General features: G+C 41.4%; 1 protein-coding gene across 2 annotated transcripts in view; it reads right to left on the reverse strand.

The window, feature by feature from the left end:
• Positions 1 to 2,308: 2,308 nt before the first annotated feature.
• ppp2r2ba (protein phosphatase 2, regulatory subunit B, beta a) overlaps positions 2,309 to 15,592 on the reverse strand; it is a 39,769-nt gene continuing 26,485 nt past the window's right edge. Inside the window, exons 2-10 of one of the 2 annotated variants that reach the window (XM_063490622.1) lie at positions 14,205 to 14,302; positions 12,615 to 12,780; positions 11,585 to 11,697; positions 9,089 to 9,266; positions 8,629 to 8,793; positions 6,609 to 6,778; positions 5,948 to 6,039; positions 5,719 to 5,842; positions 2,309 to 3,233 (exon numbers count right to left, since the gene is read on the reverse strand). In XM_063490622.1, coding sequence (XP_063346692.1) covers positions 3,078 to 3,233; positions 5,719 to 5,842; positions 5,948 to 6,039; positions 6,609 to 6,778; positions 8,629 to 8,793; positions 9,089 to 9,266; positions 11,585 to 11,697; positions 12,615 to 12,780; positions 14,205 to 14,302 — 1,262 coding nt within the window. In that variant the 3' untranslated portion in view covers positions 2,309 to 3,077. The remainder of the gene's footprint in view (positions 3,234 to 5,718; positions 5,843 to 5,947; positions 6,040 to 6,608; positions 6,779 to 8,628; positions 8,794 to 9,088; positions 9,267 to 11,584; positions 11,698 to 12,614; positions 12,781 to 14,204; positions 14,303 to 15,592) is intronic. The other variant, XM_063490630.1, reaches the window with a different exon arrangement.

Raw genomic sequence — 15,592 nt, forward strand, 5'->3', positions numbered from 1 at the left:
ATGGGGCCAATTAGGAAAATCTCAGCACAGATGAATATACTGGATTGGTGCAAGTGATTCATTAAAGTTATGGTCTTAACAGTAATCAGATTCCTTAAATAAGAGTTAAAGGTAACAGTGCCTACCTGTTGATGATAGAATTTTGCTTTAGGGACAAAAGCCAAAGCACTACCATAAACTGTGACCTGCATTCACTAGACATCCTGACAGAGTATGTGATTTTTCAATGAGGTGGTTGGGACATCATCACAAGCTTCATTTAAAATGTTTCTTTTGTTTTGTTTTTTCAAAATGTCATCATATATAAATTATAATAGATATTAATATGAATAAACCAACCAGAACCAATCAGATGAAGTATCTTGTAAATGTGCTCAGTGATTAAGATGAAGAGTTTTTAGAATTTTGTCTTTGTAAACCACCACAGTGAATTTGAAGTTAAACACTCATGGCATTAATTGTTTAAGAAATACAGCCCCTCATTTTCAGCGACTCAAATGGAACTTCACAGACTAACATCATTTTAAATTTAACACTTTTTAATACTTGGGTGAAATTCCTTTGAATCAATGAGTGCCTATAGTCTATAATTTGTTAGAGTTTGATATACAATCATACCAAAGATAAGTTTGAGAGGCATAAAATTATATTTTTGCAACAACAAGGTGAATCTATTAGCTGGAAAAGTTCATAGGCAAGTTGAGGACAAAAGAAGTGTCAGGCCTAAAATATAATATAACATAATATATATATATATATATATATATATATATATATATATATATATATATATATATATATAGCAAATGAACAGTCTCTGAAAGCTATGTTCATAAGAAGTAGGGAAGTTTCAGCCTGACACAGGACCTGAGAAATGCTTTTGGCTTTTGGGTTCCTCTTGACAGAGAGCAGAACAAAAGACAGCCAACATCCAAAGAAGAGCTTTGAATGTCTATACCACTTAAAGAAATTACAGAAAGCTTGCCTCAGGGTGTTCAGACTGTGGTGAAAAATAAAGATGGTCATAGCAAATACTGATGAAATGACAACAAACAGCCTAAAATGTAGGAGGGAATAAGTAGTACGAGGTGTGGTCCCGAAATTCATGTGTAGTGAATTAAAGCTGGAAATTGCATATTGATTGATTTAAAATCCAACATAGTGGTATACAGGCACAAAACTACAAGTACTTATGGACCTAGCTGTAACTTTGCTTAAGGAAAATCCCATTTCATCAGCTGGACTGCCTTTATTTGTCTTAATTTTTGTCCACATGAGGGCGCCCTAACACCACGAGCAGAAATGGTCTTAGCCCATAAAACATCTTACTTAAGGTTTGATAATTGATTCAGCAGGTGTTAACAGAGAAAGTCCACCAGTGCATGATTTGAACTTGCACATCTTTATTCTTTTTTTTATTCAAAAGAAAGTCCAGTAAGCATAAAGACTGCATGGTATTTCATTGCATTTCAATACATTCTGAGCTATAAAAGTCTTTTTTTTTTTTTTTTTCAATTAGAGTGTCACAAAGGAGGTTGTTTAGAAGACATTACTGTTTAAAGGAATCACACTTAATTATTCCCTGATTTCACAGAGTTCACTTAGACCTTTGACTGCTTTGCTTTACGGGAGTTGGCCGGTAAGAGCCGAGTGCTGAAAGACAATCTGCTACTGTTCCATGTTACCCATTTTCAGCCTGATGAGAAACATGGAAAGGCATTGCAGCAATCTAATATATATATTAAAAAAACTGAATAGTGCCCCAGATGATCTGCAGATGTTCAAATATCTATAGCTATACGCAGGCTGTCAGTTTCATCAGAATCAGATCCAACGCATGCAAAGAAAAAAAAGCTATGCTAGCATTGTTAGGTCAAGAAAATTTCAAGTTTTAAATTCAATATGTCAGCACGATGAGTCGACCAATCTACCATCTACAGATCATTTTTAGTACTATCCAAATAAAGAGAAAATGTGGCAAGAAATTTAGAAATGAATGTGACTTTGTTTGTGTCTCTTGCAAACTGACAACATCAGACTGACTTGCAAGGTGAGAGCAACAATTACTTTGTACATATCACAGCATTCTCCCCTGAGCTCACAAGCATGAAACCAGTGCTCTAATGTATAATTGTGACTACATTGATTCAAGCACTTTTTCTACTTGGGACCTGTGTGGAGCTTTTTTTGTGTGTGTTTGTTTCTTTAGAGAGAAAGAAAGAAAGAAAAAGAACAAAAAAAATCCTAAGTTAACATTTCATTTGAAACATTCACACACTCCCTCCTTGTAGTCATTACCCCTCCTCCCCACCCGACCCTTCCCTCCCCTCCACTACATCGAACCCCCACATACCAAAAGAAGGCACCACAGCTTCTAAACAGACTCATTGACCGAGAGAAGGACTCAACAAAAACAAAAGCGTTAAATAAAACCCAATGACACAGCCTGGAAGGGCTTCATTCACATTACAGACTACAGCAGTCTCACAAGGAGACACGAGATTGGTACTAGAAAGACTGACTGTGTTGTGTCACAGGCAGCGAGAATTCAGTTTCTGCGGGTCAGAGATTAACAGTCTTTTCCTCTTCTGCAGCACATTGCGCTGTTCAGGAATTTTGCCTCACGTAGAGGCTGCAGGGTTGATCACATGATTGCAGCATGAGCAGACCAAAAGACAGGGGGCACTGTTGCTACATGACAGTGAGCCACCATCACGTAGGCCTGGTTTCTGTCCGTGTGCTCTATTTTCTGTTCAGTGTGCCCACATCTGCCTCTGTCCTTAGGGTCCAGAGTGCTGCTACGTCATAATGTGATGGTAGCAATCCTCTTGTTGCATAAACGCATGGGAAACAATTCTTCGGGTGTCCGCATGGCTAAATAAATTAAATTAGAAGTCAAATTGAAGAAGTTCATTCTTGATTTCAAGGAATCAAGTTGTTGCTTCCTAAAACGTGTGGTGTCCACTTCCCCCACTTTAGTCACTGGATACTTTTACCCTGCTCGTCATCAGCAGAGTCGGGGAATTCAAGACAGCAGCCCCTTACAGGTGCAGGGTCAGCAGGGGGCAGGCTGCCCTTTAGTTGACCTTGTCCTGAAAGATGTATAGGTTGTTGGTGGCTGCTACAGCAATGATGTTTTCATGTGGGTGCCACGTCGTGTGAAGGATCTTCTTGCTGAAGTCAAGGCTGTCGACGCTGATCTCATCCTTACGCCGCTTCCCACCTACACACACCTGGAGGACAACAACAAAAATGAAGAGGCATTAAGAAGTGGGAGTGTGGCAGCTCGCACGTTTCACTGATGTCAGTCATTTGAAAGATGACGGGGGTGGGTGGGGTGCTGACTAGGCTTGTAGCTGCCTGCTAGGCATCAATTGCGTCACTGAGCTGGACCTCTAAACCATGTTGGTGCTAAGCGTTAAGAGGCCCGTGCTCCAGTTTCGGTGAGTTAAATTCTGGCTGTATTTATTAGGTATCTGTGTCTGCGAGATATAAATGGATGCATCTTGATAACGAGCCAAGCTAGTGTTAGCTGATAGCTGATAGCTTTGCACCCTTCCAGATATGGTCAGTTTGGTTCAAAAACCTCTAATGGTGATAGCCAAAATGCTAAAAATAGGACTTAAAAAGGGCTATTACCAACATTTGTTTCAGGCTTGGTCACTTTACAAAGTTGATATAAGATTGAGTTAGCAAATTAGCTAGCCCCATATTTACACATGGAAGAACATAAATCTAAAGTCATCTAAAGTCTTTCATGGGCAGAAAACAGAACCTTGATGAGAGCAAGCAAAACCTAAAGTGCTTCAAAACCTAAACCTAAACCTAAAGCTGTTCTTTAAAGCTTTGTGTGTACAAAAGATTCTTCTCTCCATTGAAAACATGTATCCGGTCTTTAAGTCTGACGTCATTAGCCATGTCTGGGCCCAAACTCCGCTGCAAGTCCCTAAGTCAAATGATCACTGCAGCATTACTGAGAGTTTAAAAACTGTCTAAATTCTCTCATCTGTAATAAAATGATAAGTGTGGCTGCTTTACCAGGTGTAACAATTAAGTTTAACATCCAGGCATCCATGAAAACAGAATTTATGATATTTAACGGAGTTAGAAGTTAGCAGGGAGTTAGCTTGCTAGCTTCCATCTAAATATAATATGCCATGTTCTGACTGAACGATTTGTGAAACAAATTAAAACGTACAGCTCTGCTATCACTTCCAACATAAATGAAGACAGAAAACTAAACAGCAGCGACATTTGTAGGGTTACTGAAGTTGGGCTAGCTGGTATATAATGATGTGCTACGTGATCGCTAGCGTGACAAAGCTACGTTAGCGTAACATAAACAGTAAAGCTAGAGGGCGAACGCTAACGAACGGAGGACTTTTTTCCACATGATAAAAGTTAACGTAAGGGTTCCCAGTGGTTAGGGGCAAATGCAATTGAATGGCAGAAGACATTACTGTAAACTGACCAAACGTCAGTCAGGAGAACCACTGAGATAATCCATCCACAATACGAGGTTAGTCACTAATATACTGCTGCATGGGCTGGGCTGTAGTTACATCGTAAGGGTTTAAAAACTGAGCTTTAAAGTGATTAGCGGTAATAACAACCGAGAGAAGCCGACAGTGATCACTGACTGTTTTTAGGGGCTTGTTGAGATTAAATAGAACACGATACAAAGCATTAAAACATGTTAAAACACATGACAGCCTTATTAAATGCAGACTACTTTGGGCCCGGAAGCAGTATTCATCACGTCATCACTTAAAGACCGGATTACTGCAGTTTGAAACATAAGACTGCACTGTGTACATATACTAAACACATTTCTTTTGTTAATTTGTGTGTTGTATTCACTCATGAACTCACTGTTAAGTCAGGTCTGTTTTGATATTGAATTTCTGGACTTGTACAGCAGATTATTAGTGAGGACATTTTTATCAAACTTACAGAATATAAGGAGGGGAAGTGAATTGTTTTTAGTGCCACCTCTACTTTAAAATCTCAAAACCAACTGGTCACAAAAACTGCTGGTATTTACTTAATCCTTTTTTTTTTTTTTGTCATAAATGAATATCATAGATGAACTCAAAGACTGGAGGTGCCACTTTCAATCAGTGAAAATTACAGCAGGAAATTTCACTATTGACCAGCTTTTTATAGATATTCAATAAATCATTTGGCTTAGGAAATAATTGACAAATTAATCGATTATGACAATCATCGTTTAAACCCTGAACTAATTACATTATCAATGAGTCTGTCAATGATTGCCACCGATACTTTGGTGAAAACATGTCAGAAAATAGTGAAAATAATGTCAATCACAGGTTCCCAAATTAACAAATTGAATACTTTTGCTTGACAAATCAAAAGATATCAACTGTCACAGATCCACACAATCCAGCAAGAATCACAATTTTGGAGAACCAGTGAATAATTAGCATTTCTCCATTAGAAACTCACTTGCGGTGAGGCATTATAAGACTAAAACCAGATGTCTTTTAATTTAAAAATGGTAAATGGTAAATGGCCTGCATTTGTATAGCGCTTTACTTAGTCCCTAAGGACCCCAAAGCGCTTTACACTACATTAAGTCATTCACCCATTCACACACACATTCACACACTGGTGATGGCAAGCTACATTGTAGCCACAACTGCCCTGGGGCTCACTGACAGAGGCGAGGAGGATAACTTGTGTTTGTGATGGTACCTTGCGAGGCTTCAGAATAGCTCTGGGTTTGCTGTTCTCTCTGGATGCTTCCAGTGTGACATCGCGTTTGGTATTCCGGTCGAACATTCGGAAAAAATTGTTGTAAGAGCCGGTCATTATGACGCTGAGGAGGGAAAAAAGAAGAGAGGGGGTGTTATCGAGAGGGGTGGCTGGATGGACCGAGCGGTTGGTAGATCTGGTCGATGGCGGCGCTGAAAAGAAGTCTCACCTGTCTGATCCATTCCAGACGCACTCAAACTTGTCAAAGATGCAGTCGTTTTCGTACAGAGAACACAGCTTACCCCGTAAATAGTCGTGAACCTGAAGAACAAAACCAAAAACATGAGTCTTTATAGGCCTCCGAGTTCTTCGCATTGCCTTTCGGTGGGCAAACACACCGAAACCATAAGCTGCACCACCATATGCTCTGCTTTCAGTAATCCCTCAAGACCTGGTGACCTGTGCTAAGATGCTAGGTAGCAGGTGGAGTCTGAGGTGGAACTGGTCAGAGAATCCCTTGAGCCCAGCTGATGGCCTTATCAATCATGATCTGCCCTAAGATGGCTTCCCCTGATCAGACAGCGTGGACGTGACTGCCGTGACCACACAGTGGGAGGTTCTGCCCTCCGGGTTCCATCAGCGCCTATACTATCCGTCTTCTTACGGACACTCAGCTCAATAAGCCCTCCTGGGGTAATTGCTACACATGACACGGTTACAGATTGGCAGGGTGACAGTGAAACAGGATTATATTGAGTGATAAGCCTGAAATCAATAAGTTTTGATTTGATCTGGGCACAGCGGTTATTTACTAACTTCAGCAGCGGAGCATTTCCTTTGGAGCCCTCAAGCTATCCAACAGGCACATGAGAGCACAATGAAAAGCGTACCTGGTACGTCTCGAGCGGCTTGTTCTCCATTTGAAGGTCCCACACCTTTACAGTGAGGTAGTCTCTTGTCATCAGGTAGCGTCCACTGTGGCTGAACTTCACGTCAGAGATGGATGAGATGATTTCAGAGAAGAAGGAGCGAGTGGATGGATCCTCTGGCTCCTCAAAGTCTACATGTAAAAGAAAATGTAAAAAGCCGTTATCTTTCAACAGAGGATTTTACACAGCTTTAAAGACTTTAAATCGCTTCAAGGAGGAAGATTCGGTTTGGGCAGTGGAGGCTGCCATTAGAAAATAATGACAGCCACGACAATGCCTGGATGCTGAGTTTTCTGCAGCAGCTGCATCTCCTCACAGAATTACATGTGTGTTTAGGGAGATAGTTGTGGGTCAGCATGGTGGGTAAATATTGGTTATGATTCATATTGATTTTGGCAGCTGCTGTTCTGTGTGTAGGCCAGCACGCTGGGGATAACAGCCAGGCATTCCATCGTTAGCTGTCAAGTTATTGTTCCTCCTCCTCCTCCTCCTTCTCTTTTCCTCCCACCCTTTCTCCCCTCTCTCTCTCTCTCTCTTTAGAAAAAAAAAATCCCCCACCATTCTCCCCCTACTTCCACTCAATCCCACTCCTCAGCTGAGGCCTGGAGAATAGCTCTGTGATGTGTCAGTGGGGAGTCTAACTAGGGATGCAGCGTGAGAGATGAAAAAAATGGGGGGATGAGGAAGGGATAAGAAAAACAAATCAATGTCAAAGTGCTGGGTCCATATGAGCCCTGCTGGATTTGTATGTGCGCGCGCCAGCGAATGCGTGCGAATAAGAGCAAGTGTAATGTGTGCATGTATATATGCATGTGTTGTGTGTGCCCCTGCCCTCCCTCCCATCCAGATCCACGGGTGGATAATAGGGTCCCCGGGGAGTCGGCAGGGGGGCTGTTTGGTCCCTCTCTCTATCTGTCCTGGGGCTCAGCTCACTGGCAATCCTCGGCGGCCATTCATCCTTCCTGTAAAACTGACTGATAGCAGCGTCCTCCAAGATTTATATATATATAGAAGGAGATACACTATGATTGTGAGTTTATGTTGTGTGTGTGTCACAAAAAGAAGGAGGGGTGTGTGAGTGCAGGAGAGAAGGCTTTATATCGCTCTGAGCCGTAAACGTTAATGCAGTGAGACAGTAGGTCGGTATTAACAGACCTCTCCTGAGGCTAACAAGAGCACCTGCCTGCTTTGCCTGTTTGTTTGTGTGTGTGTGTGTTTGCTGCAAGCACCTGTCTAGGAATGGCACACACATGCCAAACAATCAGAGTATGACGCCGACAACTTCAACTGCCCAATGCCTCCAAATGTAAACATTTTTTTTCCAGCTCTCATGTGATGCTCATGTGAAATTCAACAGACCGTGTTGGTGCTGAGTCCAGTGGATCCATCAATACGTCTGAGGAAATGAGTGACATTATTGAACAACAGGGTGTGTCCATGAGGGACTAATGCGATTGCTCTTAAGCCATTGATTTCCCAGCGAAAATGTCAATGTATTCATTATTCATTCAGCCAAAGTGTATCCATGTGATGTCAAGCTTCGGAGAAGGCCATTCATTGTTTGAGACGCGCTACAAGATTTATTCGTGTGTTATCAATCGTGGCATATTGAGCAGGGGAAGCCCACATGTCACAGCTGAAAAAAAAAAAGGTGGAGCTGAGTGTGAATTTACAGCCAAGGTGTGGAATATTGGAATCGGGCTATATTTCCCTTGTTGACTACCATCACCTCAATGGCAATAAAGGCATCAATGGAAATGGTCGATTTTTGCCGTTTTGTGTCCCGTGAATTTTGCAGTTCTCCAGTATCTAAATTTTGTCTGCCTTAAAGGAATGAATTAATACAATAGAATAAAGGTGTTCAGTATTTCAGTGAACCTTTAAAGAATTGTGGCTAGATAAAAACAGCCACGTTTCTGGTAGGTCTACCTGAACACCAAGACACTTATTAAATCTGCTCCCATGATGCTCTGGTACTCACATTTGCAGTGCTTGTCACAGAGTGCGGCCTGTCTCATGTCACAGAGGCGTATTGAACCTTTGCTGCTACTGTAGGCAAAGGTGTTACACTCCTGCGGGTGGAACTCTGCAGAGGTGATTACTTCCGTCAGCTCCTCCATGTTGGCTGGTTTGATGTCCACAATGTCTGAGAGAGAACCGCTAAGGAACAGAAAACTACAGTGGACATGTAACCCACAGAGTAAAATGAAAAATCGTGCCACTACTGAAATGCAGCCCTGGAAAAAAATACATATATTATGTACAAACTGTTAATAATAATGATTTTTTAGAACCTCAAATCTATTTATCACCCTATCATTATTAATTAAAAAGAATTAAGTGTGACTTTGAGTGTTTTTTTCTTCTTCTTTTTTTTGTCTTTTTTAAAAATGAAAATGATAATCATAGAAAAAAAAAAAAAAAACAGAACAAGAGGATACTGAAGCTGCGGTCGGTGATCTCCAGGTTCCACAGGTTTATCCGAAGGTCATCGGTGGAGATGAAGGTCTGAAGGTCGGAGTTGACAGAGATGGAGTTGATGTGGTAGGTATGGGCGTTGCTGAACACCCGCCTGGCTGTAGCCTCGACCATCAAATCCATAGGCTGAAGCACCGGCACCTGGAGCGAACATATAAGGGAAAATGTAAAGTAATGCAGAAAAATATGCAAGAATAGAAAAATCAGCTTGAGGTTTTTGAGGGTAGTAATTACTAGGCTGGCCTTCTGTGAGTGTATCTATGTCTTTGCTTGTGTCGGTGTGTGTGATTGTCCAGATATTTTAGTAAGGACCATTTGGGCAGTTTTGTGTGTGGGTGTGTGTCTGTGTGTGAGGCACAATCGGATGACTCCGGGGATTTATTTGACATTTACTCCGCAAATCTTAATGACACAGAAGCTCAAGGGCTGCTTGATGAGTTGGTTCAATCAGACCGCAAATATCTCTCTGCTACACAGCTACCCAGCGATCACGCCTCCTTCTCTTTCTCCAAGTCACTCCTGCTTTCTTGTTTGTGTGTGTGTGTGTCATGGAGAAAGAGAAAATGGAGAGAAATCGAAGGAGGTGGAAAAAAAGACATGGCCCGAGGGCATCGCCAGGCCCTGCTGAGGAATGATAACTGAACTCTGCAGAATTAAGACAAGCTTGCACAGACACACACACACACAGACACACAAGAACCCACAGTTGCACATTGCTGCTCGGGCTTCAAAGAAGCCCAGTACCAGTCTGCATGCAGCCCCCCGTTGGCCAGATAAAACCCAGACAAAGAGAAGAGAGGGGAGGGAGCGAGGAGAACAAATCGGTTGCTTCTTCCCTTTTTCTCTCGTCCGTTGCTGGCACTGACAGAGACATGGCAGCCCAGCAGGCTCCTGTATCTCCATGGATGTCACTTTATTTCCATGTCTTTCACTGGCTGTCCAGAGAGACACAGAACATATTAACCCATAACCCCCGAACACTGACAGTTGTGCCGTTCAGCTTGCCCCTTGCAGATTCACTGTGATCTGATAGTTTGTCTTTGTAACATAATATATTTATACATTTCTGCTTTAAAAATAATACTTCAAAGTAAATCAGTAGGTTATAATGTTTTATATATGTCGTTATGAGATGTTGAATGATAAACTTTAAAGCATTGTATGAATTTTAGGATGAATATTAGTGAATTCCTCCCTCTCCTCCTCTGCTTTCTCCCCCTGCTGAGATTTCACAGCCTCTAAACAGGATTGCCACAGTCCCGGCCTGTCCTCCAGGTTGCTATGATCCCCTGGCCAGCCAGACAAAGAGGGACAGACACGCTGAACACAGCACTAATCTGCAATGGCAGACACACACAGACACAGTCCTGTGTGTCTGTGTGTGCCCTCTTTTGTGTGAAAATTAAATAGGTAGCGGAGTGATAAAAACGAGAGAGAGCGAGAGGATGATCCCTTCACGGTGTTCATCTCAGCGCACATATTGATCGCTCATTCTCAATTTCTTCTGCCAGACTACGTTCAAAAGAGTCCAAAGATAGCAGGTTGCTTTGTTGGTGTCAGACTCTCATTTATCGGGACTGAAACTGATCACAAATGAAAAAACAACTGTGACACACACAGGCGTGCAGCATGTGTCACTAAGAAGTTTATGCTGGATTAAAGGCTATCATAGCATAAAAGGCTGAATGCTAAATTTTGACTTAATCAGCTTATCTGAACTCTTCTTGCTTGGATTCCATGTGCAGGTCTTTCCAGAAACGCTGGTTCATTCAAAATACGTGAGTCTGGGTTACAAGCAGCAGTTGTGGGGTCTGTAAAACAGGAATCTACCAAAAGGTCAAATGAAAGATGCTACTGCTAGGTGATGCTTTTAATTTCATTTTTAAACTGAGCACCACAAATATTCTTAAATATTTCTGATATCCATGCATAAATAAATAGAGGGTAGATGGATGGAGAACTATCTGTTATCTGGGTCATGGGGGCGCTGGAGCCTATCTCAGCTTCCACAGAGCACAAATATTATTCATTTTTATTAGTTATGGATATAGTGGCAGTAAGTTGTCATGTTTTACTTTTTTCTATAGTATTTTTTTCCAGTCTTAAGCTACCCGGACCACTGATGCATGGCTTCAAATATTTCATTTTTGTATTCATTTGAGATTTATCAGATTTATCGCAGTCTCGTTCGGTCATCCAGCCTCCCCTCAAATAGAAAGTCTGTGGTTTTTAGTGACAGAAAATAAAATTTCTGCAATCACTGACTCTAATTTTCACGTCCATAAATTGCAGTCCATTTCATTGTGGACTAATTCAAAGTAGTGCCATCGATGCAATGTTTTCATTCCATTCAAATGTTGTGCACTGTCTAATAAAGTGAGTGTGATCTAGTCGCAGCCTATTTTCACCACAGTGTATGTGACATCATGGTTGTTGTGACACTCGACAGTTTCACATACCCGTAGAGTGGTGATGGTGGATGGGTCTCGGATCCGTCCGTCCTCATCCTTCAGGTTGTAGCCTTCAGGGCGCTTGTCCCTCTCACTGATCTTCCACAGCTTCACTGTCTTGTCTGAGGTGGATACATCACACAGGCGCACAGACATACACAAAATACAGTTAGTTCACGGCTCAGCAGAGTGAATCTCAGATACAAGATGGATGCGGGGGGCTGGGGATACAATCTGGCAAGTAGCTGGGCAGAAGCCAGCGAGGATGATGAATGGCGACTCCTGCGTAGATTCTGATGTCACCGATATCAATCTACAAGTTGACTTCATTTCCCTGCTGCTGTTTGTACCCCCGCCCCTCCCCTCCCATGCCCTGGAAAAGCCATCTGGGTTGCTTTTCAATTTTTGCATCATATAAACATCGGTTACATCTCATCTTCTCGGTCTACTGAAGTGGATGGCAGCAGCAGTCAGGTTGTCTGCTTTTTTTTCCTCTCCCCTCTTTTAATTTCCGCTGCGAATGCCGGTGTCAGAGCAGCGAGGCCATCGCCACAGGACTCTCCACCATCTGCTCCAGCCACCGCAAGCACGTCTGTAGCAGCCATGCGTGAAGCCCACAATCTGCAAGACGTCTCTCAGCTGATGTGTGTGCTTGTCTGCTGTGGCTCTCGTACATGTACGGCGTGTGTGGTGGCACATGCCTTAATATGTGGCCCTGCTGTGACAGCCACGCATGAAGCCCTTAATCTGAAACTCTTCCGCAGGTGACACTTGCTCACCCAAGCAAAACAAGCAACACTGCGTTCTCCCAAAAAGTCAAAAAGACACGGTCAAGTGATATTCATCACACCTCCTTTCACATCAACTGCAAATCTGAGCATTCTGCAAAGTGACAAATGAATCATTTTGCACAGTACCTGATACTTTTTCCTGACTAATAACACTAGCTCACATGTAAACATACTCCAGTGAGAGATTATTGGTTCTTTTGACCATTCTGATATTTGTGCTGCTCTTACAGCACCTTAGGTATACTGACCGTTGGTGGAAAGCAGAAAATATGCTGCATTCTGCTGAGGAAGCCATTTGATCTTGTTGATCTTCTCCTCAATCTCCAAACTCTTCAGGTAGTCAAACTCTGGCTCATGGCTCTGGAATGTGCTGTAAACATTGTACTCCCCACGACGCTGGGGCTGACTCTTACTCTGCAGAGGAAGAAAAAAAAAGAAAGTGAAGCACAGGTAGACGTCAGTGTTTTTTGGTGAAAGTTTCAATAGATTCCCGTGATTAAAAAACAGGTGTAAATGATTCAATATTAGACCTAGCATTTTGGAAAAGATGTAATTTATCTTTAATTTATCTTAAATTCCCCCTTAGGAAGCTTACTAATAATAATAATAATACATTTTATTTAAAAGCACCTTTCAAGACACCCAAGGACACTTAACAATAGAATAAAACATATAGTAGAACAATGACAAAATGTAATAAAACACTTTAGTCAAGCTTTGCATTTGGGGATCTCCTCTCCTAATTCTGGTTTGACACAATTACATCAAGCCCCTACCTCCACGGATGAAAAGTAAAAGTTACATGGAAATGATATCCCGTTCTGAGGCTGCGAGATGAGGGTTTTGGGAGGTCACCATCTTGTTTGGAAAAATGAGATATGACCAGGAGGGGCAGGTCACTCACTGGCTAACAACTTGTGACTGACACAACCACAGTTGTTAGCCAATGAGCTAACGGGTAATACCACAGATAAAATAATTTACAAAAAAGACTTAATTTTTTATTCCGTATGAACCATAAATGCAGCAGGTAAGTGTTTAGCATTTCCCATATGTAGGAAAATGGGAAAATATAGGATCAGAAGTCTTTTATGCAACCACAGCCATTGGCATTTGGTGGCCCTCAGACAGTATACAGGATAGGTTTAAGGAACTTCTGCGAAGACTTCATTTCCCGACCTGGAAGCTATACTTTTTTAGTAATATGAAAATGTTAATTTTAATACTTTTTTTTTTTTTTTTTTTTTTTTTTTTTTACACCATCTATCGTCCAACCTCAGCTAACTTGATAAACTGAACTGGACTTTGGTATCAGTGCTTTTGGTATAGTAGTTAATCCTACCATATTATCACTAAGATAGATTAATTAGCTAACAGACTAGTTAGCCGATAACCTAGCATTCTTGAACTCTTGTTCAAATATTATCACTCAGTTGGTGCTAAACTTAAGGTGTCAAAATGCACCACAGGAAAAATTAATGAGCGATGTCATGGTGGCCACATCCATCTTTTTTTTTTTCTTTTTTTTTTTTTTTTTTACAGTCTATGATATATTTACACAGATTCTGGAATATTATATGTTGAGTAACAGAACAGACTAGATTTTCGAATTGGGGCTTTCAACAGTACTTTTGTGTTACATTGTTACATGTCTTCATAATGTTGGTCCAACAAAAGCTTTTTGTTTTTTAGCATATTTACAGCTGTCCTTTTCAAATACATCCTCTTGCTTGCTAGTTATCTTAAAACAAACAATCCAACGTTAATGCTTTAAGGCTGTCAAATCCTTTTCAGCTGAAGGACAGCATAATTATCACTGCATTGTTGGCATTTCCTACCTCCTGCTCCCTTTGGAAGACAACCACTCTGCCTCCTTTATCCCCAGTGGCCAACAGCTCCCCCGATGAGTTAAACTCCACCGTTGAGATAATGTCAGCTGCAACACAGGAAGCAGAGCAGACAGGGGGAGAAAATGTCAGTGTGAACAAACCTGTCAAGTATCTGACAGAAAAAAGGAAACACTTTTCAATGGGATCTTCTAGAAAACACTTCAGGAGAAAAGGGAGGGGAACCTCATGACAGTCCCACAGAGGACTCCTCGGTGCAGACAGCCCAGTTTGGAGGAAATATAGGTTAGGAGAAACCACTGGATGAGTCACTGCATGATAATTGAGACTCTTGTCTGATTGAAGTGAGCCAATCTGTGTCATTTAATTGCACTTCTGCTTATTAGAGGACTCTGCCGCCGCACTCTTGCTCATCACAAAACACATTCAAAAAGCTTTAATGTGTTTTAGCAACATCAGTTATCAGTTGCCTGTATTTTACATTTTGAGGCATCTCTGCATAGCTACAGGTTCACCAGAAAGTAAATATCAGATACCTGCCCTTAAGGTAGGTTTTCCTCTCCTCAAAGACATACAACTGCCTGGATTTAGGAAAGGCTAATGGTGACTGTAATTATTATACAGCCCAGGGATAAATTGTCATATCATAAAGGCTGTTTCACACGCACACACACACCCACACACGCAAACCGCAGCAGAGGCTAGCCTGCTGTTAAACAGTGACAATAATATTAGACAGAGAGAGAAAGAGAGAGAGCGCTTGTTGTTTTGTACCCCCCACGCCCTCTGTGGACCTGCTGCTGGTGGAGCTCTGAACAGGAGAGGGGAATGTTGCTATGGAGACCGTTTCCATCTCTAGCGGCAGTCAGAGAGAGAGAGAGAGGGAGTGTATGTGTGTGTCAATAGCTCTCTGACTTAGTTGCTGATGCTAGCTGTAATTCAGCAGACAGCGAGAGAGAGAGAGAAAGAGTGCTGCAATAGAGTGAAAACCTGCTACTGCATCTGGGGGAACGAGTTCAGTTCAATGCAGCACACAAGTTTAGACAATAGAGTCCCCGTAGACGGACTCATCGCTTCACAAAAACCTGCCGTGCATGGTGGAAATGACCATGCATCCTGTCTGTATGTATATATATATATATATATATATATATATATATATATATATATATATATATATATATATATATATATATATATATATATATATATATATATATATATATATATATATATATATATATATATATATATATATATATATATATATATATACACACACATACATACACACACACACACACACACATACACATATATACACACACACACACACACACACACACACACACACACACTGTGAATCTGTGTCTGTCCTC

Source organism: Pelmatolapia mariae, linkage group LG2, assembly GCF_036321145.2.
Source record: "Pelmatolapia mariae isolate MD_Pm_ZW linkage group LG2, Pm_UMD_F_2, whole genome shotgun sequence".
Taxonomy (NCBI): Eukaryota; Metazoa; Chordata; class Actinopteri; order Cichliformes; family Cichlidae; genus Pelmatolapia; species Pelmatolapia mariae.